The 27,706-nt window shown below is 42.1% G+C and overlaps 1 protein-coding gene across 4 annotated transcripts; it reads left to right on the top strand.

Moving 5' to 3' along the window:
• LOC117778054 (phosphatidylinositol 4-phosphate 5-kinase type-1 gamma-like) lies at window positions 1-27,612 on the top strand. 4 transcript variants are annotated; one of them, XM_034613266.1, is made up of 19 exons: window positions 1-422; window positions 4,720-4,748; window positions 4,851-4,940; window positions 5,072-5,202; window positions 5,305-5,422; window positions 6,951-7,103; window positions 7,809-8,108; window positions 8,658-8,866; window positions 8,950-9,033; window positions 9,684-9,732; window positions 9,830-9,914; window positions 10,031-10,222; window positions 11,272-11,428; window positions 11,524-11,592; window positions 11,690-12,245; window positions 12,436-12,469; window positions 13,966-14,050; window positions 14,155-15,475; window positions 27,582-27,612. In XM_034613266.1, the coding sequence occupies exons 1-16, from the start codon at window positions 347-349 to the stop codon at window positions 12,466-12,468; spliced, it is 2,331 nt and encodes a 776-aa protein (XP_034469157.1). In that variant the 5' UTR covers window positions 1-346; the 3' UTR covers window position 12,469; window positions 13,966-14,050; window positions 14,155-15,475; window positions 27,582-27,612. The 4 variants fall into 4 exon arrangements, with proteins under 4 accessions (XP_034469157.1, XP_034469158.1, XP_034469156.1 ...); XM_034613267.1 differs by having other exon boundaries at window positions 12,436-12,470; window positions 13,970-14,050; XM_034613265.1 differs by lacking the exon at window positions 12,436-12,469 and having other exon boundaries at window positions 2-422; window positions 13,970-14,050.
• The last annotated feature ends 94 nt before the right edge of the window (window positions 27,613-27,706 follow it).

Below are 27,706 nucleotides of genomic sequence, written 5' to 3'. Positions count from 1 at the left end.
GGTTAACACTGAATTTCATACTCTAATATGAATATGTTGTTACTCGCGCTGACGGTGAAACGTCCCTCGTGATCTGGGCACGACGATGCTGGAGCTGCACGCGCCTCATCCGTTGCGTGAGAGCGCTGACGCACAGCGGCAGCAGCGGCACAGATGAGCGGCACCGCTGCCTCTCAACCAGTCTCCGAGTCTGACGGGAAAAACAGAGACATGCACACGCCCGTGGAGCTACAGGCCCTGACCGCAGCAGCGAGCATCGAGGACGGTGACATGGCGGGATTTCTGGATTGAGTGGAGGCGCGCATCTTCTTCTGATTGAGGAGGGACACGGCTGCTCGTCCTGGAGATGGACGGGGGCACTGCGGAACCCGGAGATGACGGCTCTGCCAGCCTCAGCATACAGCTCGACCTGGGGGACACTGGTGCGTATGTCTCCGTCTGACTCATTCTCATATGCTTCCATCGTTGCAGAGGGTGTATCCAAACCTGCTGGTGCACTGGAGGAGAGAATATGGATCTATAGGGAGCAGATCCTGTCATGCAGCCATATGTAAATGTGTTCAGACTGAACAAGGACTGAAAAGCATAAGAGATTTTTTTTTCTTTTTCCCACTGAGACAGAAGCAGAAAATAGTAGTGAGAGGAACCTAAGCTGTGGAAATGAATAATCAATAGCTTGGTTAGATAACAGTGTCACAGTCAAGGCTGCTCAGCTGTGGATGCTCCACAGTGTTAGTGGTTCACTGCAGGTTGGCACAAACACAAGGTGTGTAATGGTCTGCATACACACAACTGTTTGCATGTAGGTTATACACACACGCACACACAGCCTTGTACTTCTTTCTTAGTGTAGACACTCATTGGCATAATGCATTCCCCAGACCCGTATACCCTAACCTTAACCATCACAACTAAACGCCTTACTGAAACCTAATTCTAGGTTTAACCCTTAGTCGTAACCTTCAATTTAAAGGGGGTCAGAAAGTGAGGACTGACCCAAATGTCCTCACTTTACCATAATGTTCTCATTCCATAAGGTTTAGGCTTATAATGGTCCTCACAAACATACCTGAACAAGTATAGACACACAAGTACAGCTATCCTTATGTATTGACTTTGCATTGACTTTCATTCCTTGTGGACAGCCTAACCCTAACCTTAACCTTAACCAATTCATGCCTAATCCTAACATCAATTTATATAACCACAATTCACATCTTTCCCATAACCTTAGTTAGGACCTAAAAATTAACCTTTAGCTTCATTAGGACTGGGCTTTGGTCCCTATGGCGTCTACTGTTCCTGACATGATCGATGTTTATGCTGTAAAAGGTCGTAAAGAGGCACCAAATGCAGTCATTTGTATCTGCAGGAGCCATACCTCTGTGTGACAGGGCCCCTCAGCACCATGATAAACACATTCTCCCTCCTGTGTCATTTTGTCCCTCTCCTCAACCTCTGTGTGTCTTCATAACTCTTCCCATGTCCTCTTTATAGCTAAATCTGAAGAGTGCTTTACATAATCTGATATGGAATTATAGCATAAACCACACACTAATCCCTCGTGGGTATCAATTCCCGGCAACTCTGACGATGTTGTTGGCTACAAAAAAAAATGGCAGGACATCCTCGTTGGGTTTATGATGTTGCAAATATAATGTTCCGAACGGGAGAGAAGCAGATTTGGTCCTCGTTAGTTGAGCAGGTCCGACAAATATTCTTTGCATGGGCACGTTCAGACAAGGGAGAGATATAATCCTCTTACAAACACACATACACAGGCCTTAGGGCAAACGTCTCTTAATATTAACACACAATTTTTCATCACAAACTGAGTCAGTTTACCTAACACATTAAAATCACTCATCGTCTTACAACTCGTCAGTTCCTCACATAATGATCAAAACTGCTAAATTGGTCCTGTTTGTTGCTCGCAGCTCAGTGGCACATTATTCTGGCGTGACCCTAATCCTACAGAGATTGTGTGTGTGTGTCTGTGTGTCTCAGGATACTCATTGTTCTGTCTTACAGGCTCTAATGCAGCATTAATGAGGTTTCAGGTGGGAGTAGCCGTGTGCGCCCAAATGGATCCAGTAATTTTTTGTTTGTGCAGATGAATGCTGAATTTTGTCACCATGGTGTGTTCTGGCACAATTTCCCAAATTTGTTTCATGCACCAAAATATTTTTCAATGTTTTCCCTTTTTCAGCCGCACTAGTGGCATGGATCTAGGGATGGAGATGTCAGTTACTAGGTTGGTCCACTTCGGTCCTGAATATCTCAACCAATATTAGATGGACTTACATTGAATTTGTTATATGCATTCTTATCTTGTTTTCTCCTCTATCAATCACCAAAATTATCGTTGGTTCAATCCCCAGCTCCTCCTGTCTGCAAGCATAAAAAGTGCTGTATAGAAACTATAGATCTGTATAGATCTTGCCTAGATCTTTAAGACTATAGAAAAGCTATATAAATTTACAATATCATCAACAGAAGAGAAATAATGTAAACAACAGACAAACTGCCACACAATCAAAACTCAATATATTTACAGCATTAAAATGATGTTAATATGTTAAATTTGGAGCATAGATTTAAGGTTTTGACAGCTTTTCTATTACAAGAGATAATGTTCTAATATAGGACTCTGCTTCTTTTTACCAAAAAGGGGATTTCACTTTTACATTTATAGATAAAGAACTTGGCCATTGACAGTTTCTGTATTCATGGGGCTCACCGTGGCAGACGTGTTTGCTTGCTCCGCTCTTAAACGCTGTGTCTTTGTTGCTATATTTGTGTATCTTGTGTATTATATTTGTATTCCTTTGATATTTTTTAACTTTACGGTATTCATAGTGGAAGGCAAAGAAAGAATTTCATTGTAGGGGCTGTACATATGACAGTAAACGCTTTGAACTTGAACTTGGCCGATGATATTATGAGGTTTTACAGAGGAAAAGTTTCTCCCCCCCGCCCCCCCCCTAGGACGCAATGTAAGGTGTTGTCATGACTTTGGTGATCTGCTGACTTGTCATCTAGTGCCACCATCAGGTCAACATTTGAAGTTTTCAATTTAGTTGTGACCAACTTAAATCTAATGACAGACTAATTTGAAAATTTTAGATGGTAAACCAGGTAAACATTATACCAGCAAAACATCAGCATGCTAACTGTCATTATGAGCATGTAAGACTCAGCATTTGACTTCAAGGAATAGTTCATCCAAAAGGGAACATTTTGGGTGAAGCGTTTGACTCTACTAAACACTTTTGGAGTTTCACGGGTAAACAGCGTTGAAGCCAAATCCAATACAATGGAAGTAAATGGTGACCACTTCTTCAAAAGTAAAAAAAAAACATTAAATGGCTCGATACGGCTCCTGTGGTGTCATCCAAGTGTCTGTAAGCCCCGACATTCATATTTGACTCGAAACAAGGTCATTTACATCAAGTTTTAAAGCCTAAATGTCTGCTGATATCTTCAGACGAGGTGCATTCAGGGACTCTCGGAAATGCTATCCTCCGCTAGCTTAGCCACTTCTGGTGAGATAATGAGTACATTTTCATTTCGGGGTGAACTATCCCTTTAATGTGTCCCCAGGACTGTACTACCTCACCGTCAGGCTTGTTAGTTAAAATCTTATTAGAAGTCATTATTTTTTATCATATTGTGTATGGAGTGTCATTATATTTTGTAGTGCCTCAGTTATAACAACATACGCTACAGTTGTGTGGTGTGTGCTAGAACATGGCTTAAAGATTCATTATCCCTGCTCTCTCAGCAGCACTTCTCTTAATCTTCATCCTCACATGACCTGAGACTCAGCTCCACGATGTAAAGTGCTTTGTAGTAACAGTGGAGTACAGTCAACTGTTCCTTTTCTCATTCACTTCCTTCCTGCTCAATCATCCTATTCAAAGCACAGAGACACGGTCCAGTTGTGTGTCCATCATGTTGGGTGGGAAAGATTCCTCCTAATCCCCCTCTGTGATTGGTCGGCGATGTGATCTGGTGACCTCGGCCAATGACAGCGCTCAGATTAGTGAGGAAGTCAATCCAATAGAGTTTTTACCTTCTCAGTACAAATCTGACTGATCCAGGGATAGAAAAAAAACACACCCTACTCTGCAGTGGTCTGACCGCTCAATGTCAGAGTTTGGTTTTGACGTGTTTCTTTTTCTTTCTCTCTGGATTATCAAACTTTGTTATTAATTACCTGCAGGCATTGAACTCTTCACCGGTGAGTTAAGATTGTCTGGTGAATTAGTTGCAGAATTAGCTTTAAGTTGTATTTGGTGCAATAAAGGAATTGTGCATCCTCCTTTTAAAATAAACAGTAGAGTTAGAATGAGCTGAAGGATGTTATGGTGATATGCATAATATATATAATCTATATCTATCATTAATCAACGCATAAGGTCCATTTGTAGCTGCTCTGGAGCTCTGTTTTTTTATCAGTTTTGCAGTTATTGAATAATATAATGTATTTTGAAATGTCTGCATTTCTGCATTTAAGATATTTAGATGATGATAGATAAGATATTAAAACTTAATGATTGCACATTATACATTTCTTAAAATAAAAGGGCATTTTTATTTTTGTCCTGAGGCTGGTTGGTATTCATTCAACTGAATCAGTTATTATTCATTTCTAACTCATGCTAAATATCATAAACAACTTTCTCAATCTATTTCTCAATCTGTTTCTGTCCACAGATTCAGCCAGGAGGGCTCAGACAACAGAGGTGAGAAGCCACTTCGCACTTCTCACTTTGTCCCTTTTTGTTTTCTCTGCATATGACCTCTGATAGGATCATAAACCATATCTACTCTGTTCCTTGTGACAGATGCCGTCCCCGTTCGGAGCGGGCCTAGCCAACGAGAGGAAGATCGGCCACAGGAGGGTCGACGCCTCTGGAGAGACGACATACAAGAAGGTATAGACCTCTTCCTCTTTACTTGTCTCTTTGTCTTTTGTCTATTTCTCGGTTGGTTTTGAGTCACGATTTCATCAAATACTTTCCACCCACGCCTAACGCTGTTGTTCTATTCACTTCTCCACCTCCAGACCACCTCCTCTGCCTTGAAAGGGGCCATCCAGCTGGGTATTGGCTACACCGTTGGCAACCTCAGCTCCAAGCCTGAGAGAGACGTGCTGATGCAGGACTTCTACGTGGTCGAAAGCATCTTCTTCCCCAAGTGCGTTTGTATGCGTGTGATCACAAGTGTGTGGGAAGCGTCTTATGTAAAACTTCCGCTTCTTTTGCACTTTTTGTAACGACCCTGCCTTGCTCCACACAGCGAAGGCAGCAACCTCACGCCCGCCCACCACTACCTAGACTTCAGGTTTAAAACCTACGCTCCTGTTGCCTTCCGCTACTTCAGAGAGCTGTTTGGGATCCGACCTGATGACTACCTGGTGAGATTTTACATTTCTCTGATGGCCCCTGGTGCATTGAGAGGATCTCCTTGATAACATGAACAAGTGAATTGTTTGCTATCAACTACATCATCATGAATAATGCATACGCACACCACACAAAATTATTTGCGTCAGAACACCTATAGTTAAACATTTGCTAGGACCTTCTTTTTTTTTGTGGAAAGAGAAAGAAAGAAAATACGTGTAAATTATATTTGTATTTATCAGTTATTTATTTTTCATGAATATTGGCTTAAAAATAACTGCTAAATACATTATTAAATATGACAAAGCCAAAATAAAGGCAACATAAAACAGCAATACACATTTATGGGAATTTTAAATTTGTCAAATTAGAGTTCATAGAAATCTGTGTTTTTACATTTTATCTGATATCAGTGGGATGAATCACAGTGTGATCCAAGTATATTAAACATACTGTAGCTTAATGTGAGGGTCAGGATTTGACTAATGATTAATAGAGTTAATAAACCTGCTCCTCATCACATCAGATGTGATGATGATCATTAAACACCCACACACATCAGAAGAAAAGCACGCACATACAAATAAGACACTTGTGCGTCCCCCCCCTCACATATTTTGCATGTCACGGTGCACACACCCACACCACCCCTCCCACATGCGCTCACATGTGGTGACATACAGTGAACTCAGCTGCATGTTTAAGCTCACTCTCTCCCTGTGCCAGAGGGAGATTAGAAGACTAAAGCTGCCTTTTTTAAACTCCAAGTAGTGCAGCAGACAGTCAGCGAGTGGTCTGCGTCTGCATGTGTTTGTGTTGGTGGTGGGGTACCAGTGTTAATTACATTGTGTCGACTGAGCCACAGAAAATATAATTACTTGGTTACAAATTAGCAAAGCCAACGGGCACTTTCTCTCACTTTTCAACTTAAGTCTCTTATTCTCATTCAAGTCTTATTGGCTGTGAGACATCTGGTGTGAATTCAAACCCACTGATGCTGCTGTTCACGTTGAGCTGCCACTTGTGCAGTTTAAAATTGTTCACTTCAGTTTCACATAAATCCAAATAGTCCCCTCTGCATTCAGCAGAGACACAAAGTAAGTGAAATCAGCATTGCCACAGAAATCTATAGAGTAACCCCCCAAAAAAGTATAGGTTTTACCGATGTTTGGGAATAAAAGTCAAACCGTGTCGCAGTTTACTCTCATAATCATAATCATCTCCTTACACAAGCAAAAACAAAGTTCCATTTTTGCTGCTGATGAGCAATACTTTGTGCGGGGGTTGACATGTTGGTGTTTTGTTGGCTATCTGAAAGCTGTTTTGGATCCAACCTGAGCCCTGCAGGAAATACTAATGTGTTAAACAACACCTCACAAATGACATTTAAAGACATTTTCAACCTCCTTTTCTAGAGGGACAGATTATTTCTTCAAAGCAAGATAAGTTATGTCAAAACTGTCTTTTCAAAGATTTTGAGTAAAATTGTCTGACATATTCTAATCTATATTCATTCCTCTGTGTCCCTGCTGCTTTTAGTATTCTCTGTGTAATGAGCCGTTGATCGAGTTGACGAATCCAGGAGCTAGTGGCTCCATATTTTACGTCACCCGTGATGATGAGTTTATCGTCAAAACCGTGCAGCACAAGGAGGCTGAGTTTCTACAGAAGCTGCTCCCTGGATACTACATGGTAAGTAAAACAGAGTCTCTCTCATTGGCATAATTTCAAATGCTTAACGTTAATATTTCATTTCAAACACAAGCAGGCAATATTTCTGGAAACTGGTCATTTTAGATTTATTTGCCATCTGTATTTACACTAGATGAAAGAAAATGTTATATAACCATTCCGCACATATTCAAAAATGTAAAACCTTTTGGCCTCGAGTTTTACTGAGTACACAGTACAACATAGTATGTAGTCATAAGGCACACGGTAGATAGGAGGAGAGTAGTGCAAATCAGAATAGTGCAAACATGGATTGAGAGTTCAAAAGTACTTCATGGTAAGTAATGTAATGATAGTGTGCTTGTGTACATGAGCACATGCTTAAGTGCAGTGCAGTGCAGGGGCTGGAACTTGTGCTCATCTTTATCCTCTTTACCCCTTGGTGTTGGCCTCAGTCAGCAGTGACGCCAGCAGGCGGCCCTGTAAGAGATCAGAGCAGAGAGCTGGAACCTGACTAAGACCTGGGCTAAGTACTTCATAACAGGTTAAGCATGCACACAGCAGAGTCACAGTGGTGAGGGCTGAGGCCTGCGGGTGGGCCACGCTGAGTGGCAGGTGCACGGTACTGGGGCCAAACCACATAGACTAAGTGACTTGTTACAAAACAATATTTCTTCATTTCTCACTGTCTCTTTTCCTTTGTCTTCTCCACCAACCTCTCTCCAGAACCTGAACCAGAACCCCCGGACTTTGCTGCCAAAGTTTTTTGGGCTCTATTGCGTCCAGTGTGGGGGGAAGAACATCAGAGTTGTCGTGATGAACAACATTTTACCACGCTCCGTACGCATGCACCTCAAGTTCGACCTGAAGGGCTCTACGTACAAGAGGCGAGCTTCCAAGAAGGAGAGAGAGAAGTCCAAACCTACTTTCAAAGACCTGGACTTTCTGTGCGACGTTCCTGACGGTCTCATTATGGACCAAGACACATACAGTGCTCTGGTCAAAACGCTACAGAGAGACTGTCTGGTGAGAGAGGGGAGGAGGTGGAGGGGGGTGAATAGTAGAGAAGTAGAATAGCAGCATTTTATTTTATTTTATTTTACCCGCAAAGGATAAACAATCTAGATAATACATGGATGGACGGATGGATTTTATTTTGTTGTTTTATTTTATTTTCATCTCTTATTAGATGAATTATAGAGCAAAAGGCAGAATAAAAGAGTAGATTATGTGGATTATGTATTTCTAAAGCATATGTTAATTTTCACCATTGCCCCAGGGCTGCAAAATTATAACATTTACATTAACTAGAATAGCACTCAGTGGAGCACATGCCTCCATCAAGGCTCAGCAGTTCCCTTATGAAACCTTATTATTATTATCTTATGTGTACCAAATTTGAATGGGTTCTTCTTTGGGTCATGTCTCTCCACAACAATTCATGTAAATCGTGTCAGTAGTTTTTGTGTAATCCTGCTAAATAACAAACAAACATAACCTTCTAGGCAAAGGTAAATATGTAATTCTCTTGGAAGCTTGTTTTAAAGTGTTGCTCCTGTGTGTTTTTCATTTGAGGTTCTGGAGAGTTTTAAGATCATGGACTACAGTTTGCTGCTTGGTGTCCACAATAAGACCCAAGCAGAGAGAGAGTATCAGTCCCAGGGTTCGCCTTCGGCCGGGGGGGATGAAAAGAGGCCGGCAGCCCAGAGAGCCCTGTACTCCACTGCTATGGAGTCTATACAGGGAGGCTCCACATGCAGGGATACACTGGACCATGACGACACGTGAGTTCTAATTTCACGACATTTGTCCTCATCATCACATTTAATTGTTCATGTGATGGTAACGTTCTCCTCTCTGTCTGCAGTATGGGTGGCATTCCAGCTGTCGGTGGTAAGGGAGAGCGCCTCCTGCTGTTCATCGGGATTATTGATATTCTACAGTCTTACAGGTGGGCAACAAAATGCAGCAGTTGAACGTCTTTCACAGTTTACCTTTGTAATATCAATAAATTAATACATAATTTAAAATGTGAATTTAAAGAAAAAGTTCTTCTTTCAGAGTTTCCCACAATGTAAAATGTCTGCAACTCGCTTCCAACATTTGAATTTCTTATGGACACAACTAAGGATACACAAAGACCTCTGTTTGAGGTCTGACCAGGGTCTCATATGTTCATGGTAATAAAGATAAAGAATCATATAATTATAAATGATATACAAATGTTTTAAGATACCTTCTTAGTCTGAGGTATAGGTAGCACTAATGTTAATTTATTTTTTATTTTAATTTATTTTATTGGACATCTAAAAACTATATTTCTCCATGGCTTCACACTGAGGATATGCTCAGGGTTTGGCTGATAGAAATCCAGGCTTGATGTATCTGCAAGGAATATTAGAAGATGATGAGAGATCACAGAGAAACAGTTCATGTGTGACTGTGTTTAAACGGAGGAGAAACAGAACTGTGAAGTCTTTTAAAACAGATCTAAAACTGCTAATGCAAGTAGGACGGTAGCCTCTGGTTCAGCCTCGGAGTTGCCAGGTAACCACAGTGAGTCACTGGCTGAGCTAAATAATTGATTGTCTTGTCTGACAGACTGATTAAGAAACTGGAGCACTCCTGGAAGTCGCTCATCCATGATGGGGTGAGTAGTTTTTCCACTTTTAGACATTTTGTCACTATGTCTGAAAAGTGCACCATCAATGAAGTTGCATTGACCTGATGTCTCTTTTCGTCCACAGGACACAGTGTCAGTCCACAGACCTGCTTTCTATGCTGACAGGTTCTTCAAATTCTGCAGCACCATTGTGTTCAAGAAGAGCAGCTGTGAGTCTGCAAAATGTGCACGAACCTTATACCCTTCTACATTCTTATGTTTGATGACAACATTGCAAATAATATCCACATTGGAATGAGAGCATATGTGTCCCCTGCTTTCACAGCATTGCGATCCTCCCCATCTAAGAGGGGCCGAGGGGCTCTCTCCATGTCCAAGTCCAGTGCAGGAACCAGCTCAGCTGGACAGAGACCCTCAGTGAGCGACGAGAGGCAGGAGAACCTGGACAACCTGGAGAACCTGGACAACCTGGAGAACCTGCGCGGAGCTCACAGCTTCCCCATGCTGGAGGACAACGGTAGGACTTCTAATTAACTCTTAGTCCACAGTGATTGAAAGACCTGAAGTATAATGAAGGGATTCAAGCAGAGTGTACAGGACTTCACTTTTCACTCCAAACAACACCAGAAGTCCTTCGTCTGAGACTGTTTAGAGACTTCAGTCTCCATCCCTTGACAAAATTTCATGGAAATAAGATGAATAGTTTTTTGCATAATGCTCATAAATAAGAAACAAGCAAAGGCAACAAACATTTTACTTTCTTGGTGGATGGAAAAGTGTAATTTTCTTGGAAGCAAATCTCACAAGGTTAAAGAAAGTGGGAAAAAAAAGATTCTGATCCACATCCAGACCAAATTTGAATGGGTTCTTTTTTATACCACCAAATGTCATGGTAATCCATCCAGTAGTTTTTTTGTAATCCTGCGACAACAGACAAACAAACAGACATAAACATAACCTCCTTGACAGAGGTGAAGAGAGTTAGCTGGCGAGTCCTAGTTTCCCCTCATTTCCTTGTGTCTTTCTAACTTTAGCACGTTATTAGCTTCACTTCTGTGCAGTTGAGAGCTGCATTTTCTCTTTAAATGTCATGAAGTGACCCTTTAATCGATCCCTGAGGAGGAATAAGGGCAGCAGCAGATTAACAGCAATTGCAACAGAATCAAATTAAAACTTAATCTAAACGACTTGAGACTAGATAGAGATATAATGTGATCACAATGCAAAACGTACAAAGTAACACCATCGACAGTAATTGTCTGGGATGTGTTGAACATCTAAATGGCAGTTTGCTTGAATTGTTGAGGTACAAACACACTCCTGCTCGTTTGGTCTCAGTTTCTGTTTATTTTTATCTCGTTCATTTTCATTGCATGCCGACGTGTCCTTGGGCAAGACACTGAACCCCGAATGGCCCCTTCTCATAGAGAAAGTGAATGGCAAAAACTGTACTGCAACTCGCTTTGAGTGGTCGTGCAGACAAGAAAAGCTCCGTACAAATACAGAGCATTCACCATCCGTCTTGCACATGTCTTGTTTTTTATCAAATGTTCCTCTCTCTTGCAGGGAGAGAACCACCCTGCACTCCGCCGTCATTTGAAGACGCCACCACGGCGTCTATTGCGACCACGCTTTCTTCCAACAACTCCTTACCCACGACCCCCTTCGATACACCGGAGCACCCACGCTACAGGAGGCAACTGCACTCACCGAGTGTGGTCAGGTGAGAATATGCAGAGTCATATCTGATTTGTAATATTCTGTTGGGAAAATGTACAGATGTAAGACATGATGGCATCAAACTTTGTGTTTTTTCAGGTCACAAAAAGAGGTGGTTGAGGTTCATGGGGAAAGGCAGGACACCATAACAGTGGAGGTGGAGTTAAGGTGAAAACACATATCCAGGATTTAAAATACTAGAAAATCTTCCAGAGCTGCCTGTGTGACAGTATTTTAACAGTGTTATTCATTCTGCCTCGTACAGTAAAATCCCCCAGAGCACGGAGCTCACACAGATGACAGAGAGGACCTCTCCCAGCCACCTGTCACTGGATCATCAGCCCGGCACCTTCACTCCCTCCACCCCTCCCTCTGTCAGTCCGTCCGCAGCCCATTCCTCCTCTACCCTTCCTCCTTCCTTCGTTTCTTCCTCCTCCGCTGCCCAAGCCGCCGGGAAGTCTTCCTCCACCACGCTCTCCTCATCCATCTGTCCGTCCACCAAACCACTCACCTCTCCCACGGCTGCTCAGACTTCCACTCCCTCTCCTCTGATCTCTCACTCAGCCGCACCATCCACACGTCCCACCTCGGCCAACGCCTCCACGCTTCCTCCCGCCTCGGCATTTACTCCCATCTGCCCCGCGTCTTCTTACTCCCCCACCCAAAGCTCCTCTCACCCTCTCCCCTCGACACCTCCCTCCTCTGTCCCTCCGAGCCCCAAGGTGCCTCAGCGGGTGCCACGCACGTCGTGCAATCAGCTGTCTTTGTCCGGCAGCCACAACTCTTTGGATGGAGAGGTGCAGGTGTCCGACATCTATTTTGTAAGTTTGCTGTCCTCAATTTTTTGGTGCCTTTTTTATGAAAAATAGTTTCAAAGAAGTGAAGTTAAAGGTGTAGTGTCAATGTAGAACACTAAATATACAATATATCAATAATGGATGAATCCACTTCCAGAGGGTAAAGGTTTTTCTTCTTCCTCTGTTTTTCTTTTATTCACTGGGTCTCTTGCAGTGGCACAGTCAGGACAGTGTGGTAGAGTTGTGATGGTGAGGGCGTGGGGTATGTGTGTGTGTGTGAGTGTGAGTGTGCATGTGAGTGTGCGTGTGTGCGTGTGTGTGTGTGTTGCGGTATGCACGTATTACGCGGTGCTCTCGCTGTCCAAAATGCTTTTGATCTTAATTCATGCTTCTGGATGCACCAGCAGAACACTGGGGTTGTCTTTCCTTCCAGCATGATGTATTTCTATCTGTCAGTCTGCATTCAATTGCCCGTCATTGTCATGCACAGCTCTCCATTACTCTGTCTTTTGTATGAATTTCTGCTCATGCATTATTGCGTTTATTCTCCATTTCCACTTTCTTTCTTCCTCCCAACCTCTAATAATCGCTTCACACCATCCATTGTAGTTCTCCTTTGTTACTTGTGTAATGTTTCAATTCCCTTTCTTTTCCTGCCCACACATTATCTCTGTGTTCATCTGTGTGTGTCCGTCCATCAGTACGCAGACGGCAGATACTGGGTGTACTCTCCAGTGCTTGGCCGTCGTAAGCTAAACTCTAGCTTGAGTTACAATGTAAGTCACCACCAGGGTAGTGGGAGTCATTTGTAATACTGGGAGATGTTCCCATAGACGGTGGCATTTCTGGTGACGGTTGGGACTGTCACGAGAAACAGATCCTTAGAAGGAGTTAAAAATAAAGCTACAGCGCATTATACATGACTTATTTAGTGTCATGTGCAAAAAGAAGTACTGCATGTAAGAACTGCACCTTCCCATGCAGCCTTTCTATGCATCTACAGGGAGCATGAGTCTGCACATAATGAGATGTCTGAGGATCTTGCCCTGCAGTTAGTCACCTGTTGACGCTTGTATTGGCTTAGTGATCCCTCGAGGTTACGCCCCCTGGCACCCAGGTAGAACAGAGGAGCTGATCAGTGTTGTCCGTGCTTGGCTACAATGAAATCTTCTGTGTGACGATGAAAATCACCTGTTTATTAAAGCTGCACTTGACAGTAGAGGCAAGAAAACATAAGAAGCACCCATTAAATTAAATTCTAATGTTACTGAACTCTGATGCACTTGATATTGAATCGTTGAGGGAAAAAAAAAAAAACTAATCTCTGATGTAAAACTAAAATTAGACTTAATGAGAAAATTCTGTGCTCATTGTGGATCTTATGTGTTCCAGTTACCTGACTGAGAAAATATGATTCTACTGTCTTGGATGTAAGGTTACACCCATTTTAGCCAAAATATAATTTCATCCATTCAAACAGAGACTCCTTATTTAATCTAAATTAAATTGCAGTTTAAAATGTAGGCCCATTTCTACAGACAAGAAGTGATTAGTATTTAAAACACAACAAATCATCCTGTCGGCAGTAATAATGAATCACATACTGACTGACCGAACATGTGAAATCACACAGTTCAGCTTTAATCAACTCGATGTTTTTATAAATATGTCTTTTCCCAACTCACTCCTCTGCTCTCGTCCTCTGTCCCCCGCTGCTGCCCTCTGCTGGATGGATGTGACGACCGCAGACTCAGGAGGATCGGAGCTGGGTGTACTCTCCTCTGCACAGCTCAGCCACCAGAAGGGGCTCAGATGGGGAGAGTGAGACAGTGAGTGTGCATCTCACAGTCAGGATTTACAGCTAATGCACAGAACAGAGTGCATGTGTTTGTTTTGCCGTGTTCCTGTTATAATCCTCCTGTTTCCCTCTCAGTAACTCAAGGTGGAGACGGCAGTGACAGGAGCTGAGAGGTTTAATAATAAAGCCGCCAGGACTCGATGAAGATTCAACCCTGGGTGGCCAAGCTGCACGCGGACGCCCCGCTTCGCCAACTGTGACAGACTCGAAGGAATGAATTTAGAAGTATACGACAATGCACAGACAAACAGTTATCAAAATATTATGCAAGAAAAAAAAAATTCATAAATCTTAAACTATTGATTCATGGACAATCTGACTGACATCAAGTGGAGAAATGAACTAGGGATGAATTCTGTGGCTTTAAGTCAGGTGGTGTTGTTGGTCCTGCTGTGGAGGTGTTTAGTGTCCATCAGTCACATGCACTGTGCCAGCTCTGGCTATGCAATACAGACGTACAGGACGGGATCCCAGTTCCTCTTTTTGACTGATTATGAGTTTATTCATGCTTTTATTTTCCATTAGGGGCATGTCAATGCTGTATATAATCTTGATTTTTAGCACTTTATCGGTCATTTGAAACCATTTATGTTTGTTATTGTGTGAAAAAACTGACACTGAAACGGTCAATGATGTTGTGTGTTTGCACCGTGTTCTGTTTCTCCAGTGGTGTGTGGTGATCCACTTGATCTGACAGTGAATGGTCGTGTTTCAAAATGCCTTATCGACAAACTCGTTTTTGATATTTCAGTCCCATCATTTTAAAAGCAATCATTTAAAAAAAAAAAAGAGGAAATATATAAAAAGTATTATATTATGCGTAAATACCAGATCTATAGCAGCCATGCATTTACACCTTATCAGGTTTAGAAAATGTACATCAAATGAAAAAAATAATCTAATTATCTTTTGTATATTGTGGAGAAAATGTGTGTTGTGTGTGCTCAAGCACATGCATGTAAGTCTGTACGTGCCCTCATGTGTCAGTGTGTGCATGTGTTTGCATGCATGTGATGTGTGATTGGGAGATTTTTCTGTCTTCCCTAATTGTCAAATGTCAAAGCTAAATGTAACTTCCATTTAATGTTATAAACCGTGAAGGTCTGAAGCAGCTATGAGCATGTTGGCTGTGACATATCTGAGAAACATCAAACAGGACGTGAACGACGCGGAATAAACAGAACTGAGCTTCTCTGTCCAGTTTAGTGAGAAACCACCGAAAACATCTTCCTCCTTCCATCCATCATACATGGTGATACTCAGTGAAACCAACCTGACCGTGTTCAAACTTCCTGTCTGTGTCGGTGAGCACTGCTGTAACTTATTACTGTATCATGTGAGTATGCTGACGCTAACCTGCCAGTTTGTGAGCGACAGTGTTTGTAGCTGATCACAGGTGCAGTTTGGGCCCCGAACCACCCAGGGACCCCATATTCGCAGCAGAGCTTAAGCCCGGCACCCAGGATGTGCATAAAAAATCTGGTGGCTCTACCTCAACCAGAAGTAAAAAAACACCTCTAACTTTTGTCTCAGCTGCTGACTGCACAGGCAGCCTGTTCTGAATGGACACTGAAAAGGGCCACTGTCTGGGCCCCTTAGCAGCGAGAGGTCTGAAATTTTGGATGAGCTCTCCCCTGCGGCCCTTGGTGGCTCAGCCCGGTTTTCAAAGTTCTGCCAGTTACAGGTCCAAAGATGATGCCAGAGGCCAGTTGATCCTGAAATCCACACAGGTGCAGTTCGGGCCCCGAACCACGCAGGGACCCCAGATTCGCAGCAGAGCTTAAGCCCGGCACCCAGGATGTGCATAAAAAATCTGGTGGCTCTACCTCAACCAGAAGTAAAAAAACACCTCTAACTTTTGTGTCAGCTGCTGACTGCACAGGCAGCCTGTACTGAATGGACACTGAAAAGGGCCACTGTCTGGGCCCCTTAGCAGCGAGAGGTCTGAAATTTTGGATGAGCTCTCCCCTGCTGCCCTTGGTGGCTCAGCCCGGTTTTCAAAGTTCTGCCAGTTACAGTTCCAAAGATGATGCCAGAGTCCAGTTGATCCTGAAATCCACACAGGTGCAGTTTGGGCCCCGAACCACCCAGGGACCCCATATTCGCAGCAGAGCTTAAGCCTGGCACCCAGGATGTGCATGAAAAAATCTGGTGGCTCTACCTCAACCAGAAGTAAAAAAACACCTCTAACTTTTATCTCAGCTGCTGACTGCACAGACAGCCTGTACTGAATGGACACTGAAAAGGGCCACTGTCTGGGCCCCTTAGCAGCGAGAGGTCTGAAATTTTGGATGAGCTCTCCCCTGCGGCCCTTGGTTGCTCAGCCCGGTTTTCAAAGTTCTGCCAGTTACAGTTCCAAAGATGATGCCAGAGTCCAGTTGATCCTGAAATCCACACAGGTGCAGATTGGGCCCCGAACCACCCAGGGACCCCAGATTCGCAGCAGAGCTTAAGCCCTGCACCCAGGATGTGCATGAAAAATCAGGGGGCTCTAGCTCAACCAGAAGTTAAAAAAAAAATTCTAACTTTTGTCTCAGTTGCTGACTGCACAGACGGCCTGTACTGAATGGACACTGAAAAGGGCCACTGTCTGGGCCCCTTAGCAGTGAGAGGTCTGAAATTTTGGATGAGCTCTCCCCTGCGGCCCTTGGTGGCTCAGCCCGGTTTTCAAACTTCTGCCAGTTACAGTTCCAAAGATGATGCCAGAGTCCAGTTGATCCTGAAATCCACACAGGTGCCACCCTCGAGTTAACCAACAAGCTGAATAATATCCTAAACAATCACATAGATAGGATGAGATTTAAGATTACCTCACGACCAAAAGCCTCACAACCACAGTGCACAAGCATAACGGTTTGTCCGTCACGTGCTATCATATCAGCTGACATCCTTGCCATTGTGTGGTGTTTCCTTGGAGTAATGAGGTGGTGGCTTCACACACATACAGAAACTCTCACTTCCAGGGTGATAACACATACTTTAGAAAAAGCTGTGTCAGAGGGCCCGATCGGTGGGGCCAGTCTGCCTTCGGCACCTGGTAAAGGGTCTGGCTCAGAAAGCAAGGTGACCACTCCTGAATTCAATGAAGAATACAGAGAAGAGCAAGAACCAACAGTGGAAGGAAGGAAATTACCCATCAGGATAATTGTTCTGAAGCTGGTTTCGAGGATCTTTGCTAAAGCAAAGTTGTCGAACACTCTCAGATCACCAAACACCATCATCGAGCGTCTACTCGAAAACATATGGGTCGAAATCAAGGATGAAGATTTTGAGATCACCCCAAAAATGATGAAACACCTTGACAAAGCCGTTTTCAAAAAAATCTGCAAAAAGTGGCACGGTGTTGTAAGTGTGCTGTTTGAATTGGAAATGGAAGACCCAACACTGGACAAATATATTGTCTCTGTCTTCAAAGATCTGCTTGTGACACCACCATAAAGATCCAGCGCCATCAGTAGATTTTTCTCCTCATTGTGCTTCTCCAAACTCTTTTCATGATTATTTCTGTTTCTTTGAGAATTAAACACTTAAAAACAGAAAACAGTAACTAATAAAAAGATATTCAATATATCCTCATTTCTTGGTGTTTTTATTTATGCCTCTTAAGCCCTTACTCCTTTAAAAGAAATGGTCTCTTGTCTATTACAAAAGATTTAGGAATATACATATATAAATATCCATAAATTGTCTGTCATATAACCCCATATGTATCTCTTTTCCACATGACAATGTTTCCTTGTATAGTTTGCTGACATTCTCAACAAGGTTGTAGCGTAGGTTTTTCTAAATTAAAAAAATTAAAGAGTTGGGCACCAGACAGGGCTTCTTCACCTGTCAAAAATGTTAATATCTCCCGGTAAGAGAGTTAACCCAGATAGCTTATTTACCTAACTACAAAAGGCATCAAAGAAAAAGAAACCACAAACAATCAATTCGGTTAATCAATATATATTCCATTGAATTATTCAATCAAGTTAACAATCAAATCAAAAAGGTATAATTGATAAACAGACAGAACTCATATTGACCAAAATATCCAGTAATCAATGCAAACAAATTCATTTCCAAATAAGAACAATTAACCGTCCATCAAATGAACATATGAAAGAAGCTTCCATTAAGAGTTCATGATGAGTATAGGTCGAGTTCAGATCAAGTGTGAGATTGTGTGTGTGGAGAGAGTGTTCAGGAACAAAACCGTTTGTATATAATATGCCATTCAGTTCATAATTCGATTTGTAAAGAGGGATATGTGTGTGTGGGTGTGTGGTTGTTGGAGAGGGGAGTTAGGGTCCAATGAAAAGGTAAAGTGAGGGAAATGTGTGTTCTTTATGGCGGTCCTTTAATCTCCAGGTAGAGGGAAGATGAGGGGTGAAGTTTCTAGAGGCCAAGGGAATTCGGTGAAGCCAGGAGAGTTTCAATAGGGAGACTTAGCTTGTTTGGTTCATCCAGGAAAGAGGGAATCACGTTCCAATCCGAGCAGGTTAGATGGTTTTTTTAAATCCACTTCAGGCTCCAGGGATCAGCTTTCTTGCCTCATGGTCCAGGACGATTGTGAAATAAATCCAGCGGGTTCTGGGATCATGCTTTCCAGAAAACTAGTTTATCTTTTTTATGATCTCCTTCCTACATTTGCTCTCACTTCACATGCTTCCACTCCATGCTGCCTTTGTTTGAATTTCCCTCTTCTCTCTGGCTCACAGGTGTGTCCCATTTATCATCTCCCTCGCCCCTCCTTTTCCTGTTGAGGAGTAAAGGGCCATTCTGTCTTTTTAGTTTTCTCCTTTTCTGCTACAAGGTCATTTATTTATGTTCTAGTTTATATTTCGAAAAAAACAAGTCGGCAAAATAAATCTAAAGGACAAAAACACAACCTACATGATCATTACTAACTTCACACGAACAATCTCCTGAACAAAACTGTTTTAACGACTGAAAATTCAAACTGTAAAGTGTAAATAGAAAATTGTCAGGTAGAGATTAAAGACATCTCATCCTCTTTGGAGAAAAATAGGCAGCAGGTAGTTGTTCTGAATGTGTAAGAATATAACGTAAGATTCTTCATGTGTTCAGCCAATCAGGACAAAGTTATGTTGTCACAGGGCTGGTTCCATAGACTGTGGTTCCCAGGTTCTGCAGCTGAAGGAGAACAACTGCACGGTCTGATTGCAGCTGACTCGCTCCCACAATATTTTAAGGTCATGTGACATGGTGATGTTTTGCAGCGCTGGTAAAAGTCAGACAAAATTTCTAACCAGCATGCATCACGTTAAATCAGTGCGGTGCAGAGTCACATGAAGTCAAAAGAACCCATGGTAGCTACCGCTGCTACAGCAACAGTCAATATTTGGGGGCGTGGCTTGTTGGAAAGCCTGGTGCTATGATGTCAGACTAGCTGCTTAGTTATCTTTGATGTGTGTGTTCTCTTTGGTGTGTTCTCTTTGGTGTGTGCTATAATCTCATCTCTGATATCTCCTTTGTCCTAGTTGATCAGTGTATGGTAGGTGTAGTACACAGAGAACAGAGAGAGCACTTCCGACAGGAATAGTACGATTTTCAACCCGATTTTTAAAAACTAAGCCTAACAATATCAGAAACATGAAGATGGACATCGACAGCATTCTGCCCATTGTGACGTCCTTTTTCAAAGGCATGACATCAGAACAATGGAATCTTTCGAAAGCAGGCAAACCTGATGTGGCCACAATGACCATACTCGGAGAGAAACTGCTGGAAATTGTCATTTTGATGACACAATCCATCATGAAGGGTCTTGAGAGCACAGCTGTGCCTGTGTCTGAGAAGAGTGTGATTTGCTCTTTGGGCAACACACTTCCTCAGGTTTTTGCACTGGCTCTTGATGTTCCAGATGAGATCAATCTTGTAAGTTCAGAGAATTTGACCCAGTTGACTGCTAAAGAGATTGCAGAGTGTTTCAACTCTGTCCTTTCCATGAGCGTGGACAGTGTGAAGGCAACTACTCCTCGTGTCACACCTCCAAAAAGACTACAAGGTATGATTCAACAGGCCGGCAAAAATTATCAAAGGACTCATGAGGAATCTGAAACGTATGTGTGCACCTTCTAAGAGCAAAAAGAAGGTCTACCAACAACTGGTCAATGAAGATGACAGTCAGTCATCATCCTCATCCCAGAAGACAATCTCAGAAGACAGGGAAAGTATTCTGTCTGCAACATCCAAAACTGTCCAGGAGATCATTAAGGAGGAGGTCTCTCAATACACAGAATCTACTTACGATGAAATATCCGACTATGATTATGATCAGTTGGAATCTGGCTCCACTCTGGAGATTAAGAATGTTGCAGATGACGTTGCTGAGGTGATTGTTGATGAAATCATGTCGCAAAAGAAAGATGATCTAGAAACAGCCCAGAGCACACCCTCTCTGAAGAAAGTGTCTGAAAGGATTAAGACATGCGCTGCAAAGCAGTTTGCCCAAGCGTCCATTCGTCATATTGTGGGCAGACTGAATAACAAGTACTTTGACAGCCTTTACAACCCAGCCTTTGACAAGGTTTTAAGTAGGCAGTCAATGCAATCTGTCATGAGTGATATTGACACTCTGCTTCCAACAGCAGTTGGTGAGATACAGCAGGGGCAGAATGGGTCTCAATGGATGGATGATATTTTCAGTGGTGAAACCCTCGAGTTAACCAACAAGCTGAATAATATCCTAAACAATCACATAGATAGGATGAGATTTAAGATTACCTCACGACCAAAAGCCTCACAACCACAGTGCACAAGCATAACGGTTTGTCCGTCACGTGCTATCATATCAGCTGACATCCTTGCCATTGTGTGGTGTTTCCTTGGAGTAATGAGGTGGTGGCTTCACACACATACAGAAACACTCACTTCCAGGGTGATAACACATACTTTAGAAAAAGCTGTGTCAGAGGGCCCGATCGGTGGGGCCAGTCTGCCTTCGGCACCTGGTAAAGGGTCTGGCTCAGAAAGCAAGGTGACCACTCCTGAATTCAATGAAGAATACAGAGAAGAGCAAGAACCAACAGTGGAAGGAAGGAAATTACCCATCAGGATAATTGTTCTGAAGCTGGTTTCGAGGATCTTTGCTAAAGCAAAGTTGTCGAACACTCTCAGATCACCAAACACCATCATCGAGCGTCTACTCGAAAACATATGGGTCGAAATCAAGGATGAAGATTTTGAGATCACCCCAAAAATGATGAAACACCTTGACAAAGCCGTTTTCAAAAAAATCTGCAAAAAGTGGCACGGTGTTGTAAGTGTGCTGTTTGAATTGGAAATGGAAGACCCAACACTGGACAAATATATTGTCTCTGTCTTCAAAGATCTGCTTGTGACACCACCATAAAGATCCAGCGCCATCAGTAGATTTTTCTCCTCATTGTGCTTCTCCAAACTCTTTTCATGATTATTTCTGTTTCTTTGAGAATTAAACACTTAAAAACAGAAAACAGTAAACTAATAAAAAGATATTCAATATATCCTCATTTCTTGGTGTTTTTATTTATGCCTCTTAAGCCCTTACTCCTTTAAAAGAAATGGTCTCTTGTCTATTACAAAAGATTTAGGAATATACATATATAAATATCCATAAATTGTCTGTCATATAACCCCATATGTATCTCTTTTCCACATGACAATGTTTCCTTGTATAGTTTGCTGACATTCTCAACAAGGTTGTAGCGTAGGTTTTTCTAAATTAAAAAAATTAAAGAGTTGGGCACCAGACAGGGCTTCTTCACCTGTCAAAAATGTTAATATCTCCCGGTAAGAGAGTTAACCCAGATAGCTTATTTACCTAACTACAAAAGGCATCAAAGAAAAAGAAACCACAAACAATCAATTCGGTTAATCAATATATATTCCATTGAATTATTCAATCAAAGTATATTTTGGACGATATACAAAACTGAGTTTTTAGGTGTTTTCTAGCGACTTTTTGACGTTTTTAACCTACTTTGGAGGTCATACCAAAGTATGACTTTTTTTCATTTTTTTTTCTCATATTTTGGACGAAATACAAAACTGTGTTTTTAGGTGCTTTCTAGCCACTTTTTGACGTTTTTAACCTATTTTGGACGTCATACCAAAGTATGACTTTTTTTCATTTTTTTTTCTCATATTTTGGACGAAATACAAAACTGTGTTTTTAGGTGCTTTCTAGCGACTTTTTGACGTTTTTAACCTATTTTGGACGTCATACCAAAGTATGACTTTTTTTCATTTTTATTTCTCATATTTTGGACGAAATACAAAACTGTGTTTTTAGGTGCTTTCTAGGCACTTTTTGACGTTTTTAACCTATTTTGGACGTCATACCAAAGTATGACTTTTTTTCATTTTTTTTTCTCATATTTTGGACGAAATACAAAACTGTGTTTTTAGGTGCTTTCTAGGCACTTTTTGACGTTTTTAACCTATTTTGGAGGTCATACCAAAATATGACTTTTTTTCATTTTTTTTTCTCATATTTTGGACGAAATACAAAACTGTGTTTTTAGGTGCTTTCTAGGCACTTTTTGACGTTTTTAACCTATTTTGGACGTCATACCAAAAGTATGACTTTTTTCATTTTTTTTCTCATATTTTGGACGAAATACAAAACTGTGTTTTTAGGTGCTTTCTAGGCACTTTTTGACGTTTTTAACCTATTTTGGACGTCATACCAAAGTATGACTTTTTTTCATTTTTTTTTCTCATATTTTGGACGAAATACAAAACTGTGTTTTTAGGTGCTTTCTAGGCACTTTTTGACGTTTTTAACCTATTTTGGACGTCATACCAAAATATGACTTTTTTTCATTTTTTTTTCTCATATTTTGGACGAAATACAAAACTGTGTTTTTAGGTGCTTTCTAGGCACTTTTTGACGTTTTTAACCTATTTTGGACGTCATACCAAAGTATGACTTTTTTTCATTTTTTTTCTCATATTTTGGACGAAATACAAAACTGTGTTTTTAGGTGCTTTCTAGGCACTTTTTGACGTTTTTAACCTATTTTGGACGTCATACCAAAAGTATGACTTTTTTTCATTTTTTTTTCTCATATTTTGGACGAAATACAAAACTGTGTTTTTAGGTGCTTTCTAGGCACTTTTTGACGTTTTTAACCTATTTTGGACGTCATACCAAAATATGACTTTTTTTCATTTTTTTTTCTCATATTTTGGACGAAATACAAAACTGTGTTTTTAGGTGCTTTCTAGGCACTTTTTGACGTTTTTAACCTATTTTGGACGTCATACCAAAGTATGACTTTTTTTCATTTTTATTTCTCATATTTTGGACGAAATACAAAACTGTGTTTTTAGGTGCTTTCTAGGCACTTTTTGACGTTTTTAACCTATTTTGGACGTCATACCAAAGTATGACTTTTTTTCATTTTTATTTCTCATATTTTGGACGAAATACAAAACTGTGTTTTTAGGTGCTTTCTAGGCACTTTTTGACGTTTTTAACCTATTTTGGACGTCATACCAAAAGTATGACTTTTTTTCATTTTTATTTCTCATATTTTGGACGAAATACAAAACTGTGTTTTTAGGTGCTTTCTAGGCACTTTTTGACGTTTTTAACCTATTTTGGACGTCATACCAAAATATGACTTTTTTTCATTTTTTTTCTCATATTTTGGACGAAATACAAAACTGTGTTTTTAGGTGCTTTCTAGGCACTTTTTGACGTTTTTAACCTATTTTGGACGTCATACCAAAATATGACTTTTTTTCATTTTTTTTCTCATATTTTGGACGAAATACAAAACTGTGTTTTTAGGTGCTTTCTAGGCACTTTTTGACGTTTTTAACCTATTTTGGACGTCATACCAAAAGTATGACTTTTTTTCATTTTTATTTCTCATATTTTGGACGAAATACAAAACTGTGTTTTTAGGTGCTTTCTAGCCACTTTTTGACGTTTTTAACCTATTTTGGACGTCATACCAAAGTATGACTTTTTTTCATTTTTATTTCTCATATTTTGGACGAAATACAAAACTGTGTTTTTAGGTGCTTTCTAGGCCACTTTTTGACGTTTTTAACCTATTTTGGACGTCATACCAAAGTATGACTTTTTTTCATTTTTTTTCTCATATTTTGGACGAAATACAAAACTGTGTTTTTAGGTGCTTTCTAGGCACTTTTTGACGTTTTTAACCTATTTTGGACGTCATACCAAAATATGACTTTTTTTCATTTTTATTTCTCATATTTTGGACGAAATACAAAACTGTGTTTTTAGGTGCTTTCTAGGCACTTTTTGACGTTTTTAACCTATTTTGGACGTCATACCAAAATATGACTTTTTTTCATTTTTTTTCTCATATTTTGGACGAAATACAAAACTGTGTTTTTAGGTGCTTTCTAGGCACTTTTTGACGTTTTTAACCTATTTTGGACGTCATACCAAAAGTATGACTTTTTTTCATTTTTATTTCTCATATTTTGGACGAAATACAAAACTGTGTTTTTAGGTGCTTTCTAGCCACTTTTTGACGTTTTTAACCTATTTTGGACGTCATACCAAAATATGACTTTTTTTCATTTTTATTTCTCATATTTTGGACGAAATACAAAACTGTGTTTTTAGGTGCTTTCTAGGCACTTTTTGACGTTTTTAACCTATTTTGGACGTCATACCAAAGTATGACTTTTTTTCATTTTTATTTCTCATATTTTGGACGAAATACAAAACTGTGTTTTTAGGTGCTTTCTAAGCCACTTTTTGACGTTTTTAACCTATTTTGGACGTCATACCAAAGTATGACTTTTTTTCATTTTTATTTCTCATATTTTGGACGAAATACAAAACTGTGTTTTTAGGTGCTTTCTAGCCACTTAGAGGTGTTTTTTTCCTTCTGGTTGAGGTAGAGCCACCAGATTTATTATGCACATCCTGGGTCCCGGGCTTAAGCTCTGCTGCGAATCTGGGGCCCCTGCATGGTTCGGGGCCCGAAATGCACCTGTGTGGATTTCAGGATCAACTGGCCTCTGGCATCATCTTTGGAACTGTAACTGGCAGAACTTTGAAAACCGGGCTGAGCAACCAAGGGCCGCAGGGGAGAGCTCATCCAAAATTTCAGACCTCTCGCTGCTAAGGGGCCCAGACAGTGGCCCTTTTCAGTGTCCATTCAGTACAGGCCCTCTGTGCAGTCAGCAGCTGAGACAAAAGTTAGAGGTGTTTTTTTACTTCTGGTTGAGGTAGAGCCACCAGATTTTTCATGCACATCCTGGGTGCCGGGCTTAAGCTCTGCTGCGAATATGGGGTCCCTGGGTGGTTCGGGGCCCAAACTGCACCTGTGTGGATTTCAGGATCAACTGGACTCTGGCATCATCTTTGGAACTGTAACTGGCAGAACTTTGAAAACCGGCTGAGCCACCAAGGGCAGCAGGGGAGAGCTCATCCAAAATTTCAGACCTCATCGCTGCTAAGGGGCCCAGACAGTGGCCCTTTTCAGTGTCCATTCAGTACAGGCCCTCTGTGCAGTCAGCAGCTGAGACAAAAGTTAGAGGTGTTTTTTTACTTCTGGTTGAGGTAGAGCCACCAGATTTTTCATGCACATCCTGGGTGCCGGGCTTAAGCTCTGCTGCGAATCTGGGGCCCCTGCGTGGTTCGGGGCCCGAACTGCACCTGTGTGGATTTCAGGATCAACTGGCCTCTGGCATCATCTTTGGACCTGTAACTGGCAGAACTTTGAAAACCGGGCTGAGCCACCAAGGGCCGCAGGGGAGAGCTCATCCAAAATTTCAGACCTCTCGCTGCTAAGGGGCCCAGACAGTGGCCCTTTTCAGTGTCCATTCAGTACAGGCCTCTGTGCAGTCAGCAGCTGAGACAAAAGTTAGAGGTGTTTTTTTACTTCTGGTTGAGGTAGAGCCACCAGATTTTTCATGCACATCCTGGGTGCCGGGCTTAAGCTCTGCTGCGAATCTGGGGCCCCTGCATGGTTCGGGGCCCGAACTGCACCTGTGTGGATTTCAGGATCAACTGGACTCTGGCATCATCTTTGGAACTGTAACTGGCAGAACTTTGAAAACCGGGCTGAGCCACCAAGGGCAGCAGGGGAGAGCTCATCCAAAATTTCAGACCTCTCGCTGCTAAGGGGCCCAGACAGTGGCCCTTTTCAGTGTCCATTCAGTACAGGCCGTCTGTGCAGTCAGCAGCTGAGACAAAAGTTAGAGGTGTTTTTTTACTTCTGGTTGAGGTAGAGCCACCAGATTTTTCATGCACATCCTGGGTGCCGGGCTTAAGCTCTGCTGCGAATCTGGGGCCCCTGCATGGTTCGGGGCCCGAACTGCACCTGTGTGGATTTCAGGATCAACTGGCCTCTGGCATCATCTTTGGACCTGTAACTGGCAGAACTTTGAAAACCGGGCTGAGCCACCAAGGGCCGCAGGGGAGAGCTCATCCAAAATTTCAGACCTCTCGCTGCTAAGGGGCCCAGACAGTGGCCCTTTTCAGTGTCCATTCAGTACAGGCCTGTCTGTGCAGTCAGCAGCTGAGACAAAAGTTAGAGGTGTTTTTTTTACTTCTGGTTGAGGTAGAGCCACCAGATTTTTCATGCACATCCTGGGTGCCGGGCTTAAGCTCTGCTGCGAATCTGGGGTCCCTGGGTGGTTCGGGGCCCAAACTGCACCTGTGTGGATTTCAGGATCAACTGGACTCTGGCATCATCTTTGGAACTGTAACTGGCAGAACTTTGAAAACCGGGCTGAGCCACCAAGGGCAGCAGGGGAGAGCTCATCCAAAATTTCAGACCTCTCGCTGCTAAGGGGCCCAGACAGTGGCCCTTTTCAGTGTCCATTCAGTACAGGCCCTCTGTGCAGTCAGCAGCTGACACAAAAGTTAGAGGTGTTTTTTTACTTCTGGTTGAGGTAGAGCCACCAGATTTTTTATGCACATCCTGGGTGCCGGGCTTAAGCTCTGCTGCGAATCTGGGGTCCCTGGCTGGTTCGGGGCCCGAACTGCACCTGTGTGGATTTCAGGATCAACTGGACTCTGGCATCATCTTTGGAACTGTAACTGGCAGAACTTTGAAAACCGGGCTGAGCCACCAAGGGCAGCAGGGGAGAGCTCATCCAAAATTTCAGACCTCTCGCTGCTAAGGGGCCCAGACAGTGGCCCTTTTCAGTGTCCATTCAGTACAGGCCCTCTGTGCAGTCAGCAGCTGAGACAAAAGTTAGAGGTGTTTTTTTACTTCTGGTTGAGGTAGAGCCACCAGATTTTTCATGCACATCCTGGGTGCAGGGCTTAAGCTCTGCTGCGAATCTGGGGTCCCTGGGTGGTTCGGGGCCCAAACTGCACCTGTGTGGATTTCAGGATCAACTGGCCTCTGGCATCATCTTTGGACCTGTAACTGGCAGAACTTTGAAAACCGGGCTGAGCCACCAAGGGCAGCAGGGGAGAGCTCATCCAAAATGTCAGACCTCTCGCTGCTAAGGGGCCCAGACAGTGGCCCTTTTCAGTGTCCATTCAGTACAGGCCCTCTGTGCAGTGTAAAAGAAATTAAAGATTATATTGTGTAAAAAATAATTATCAGTAGATTTGAGTGTTTTCTTATTATGATCAGACGCACAAAGCAAGCATCAGGGTTTTATTTGCATAATCAGCCACTAGATG

This window comes from Hippoglossus hippoglossus, chromosome 17 (assembly GCF_009819705.1).
Source record: "Hippoglossus hippoglossus isolate fHipHip1 chromosome 17, fHipHip1.pri, whole genome shotgun sequence".
NCBI lineage: Eukaryota > Metazoa > Chordata > Actinopteri > Pleuronectiformes > Pleuronectidae > Hippoglossus > Hippoglossus hippoglossus.
This window is presented reverse-complemented; position numbering and strand designations above follow the sequence as displayed.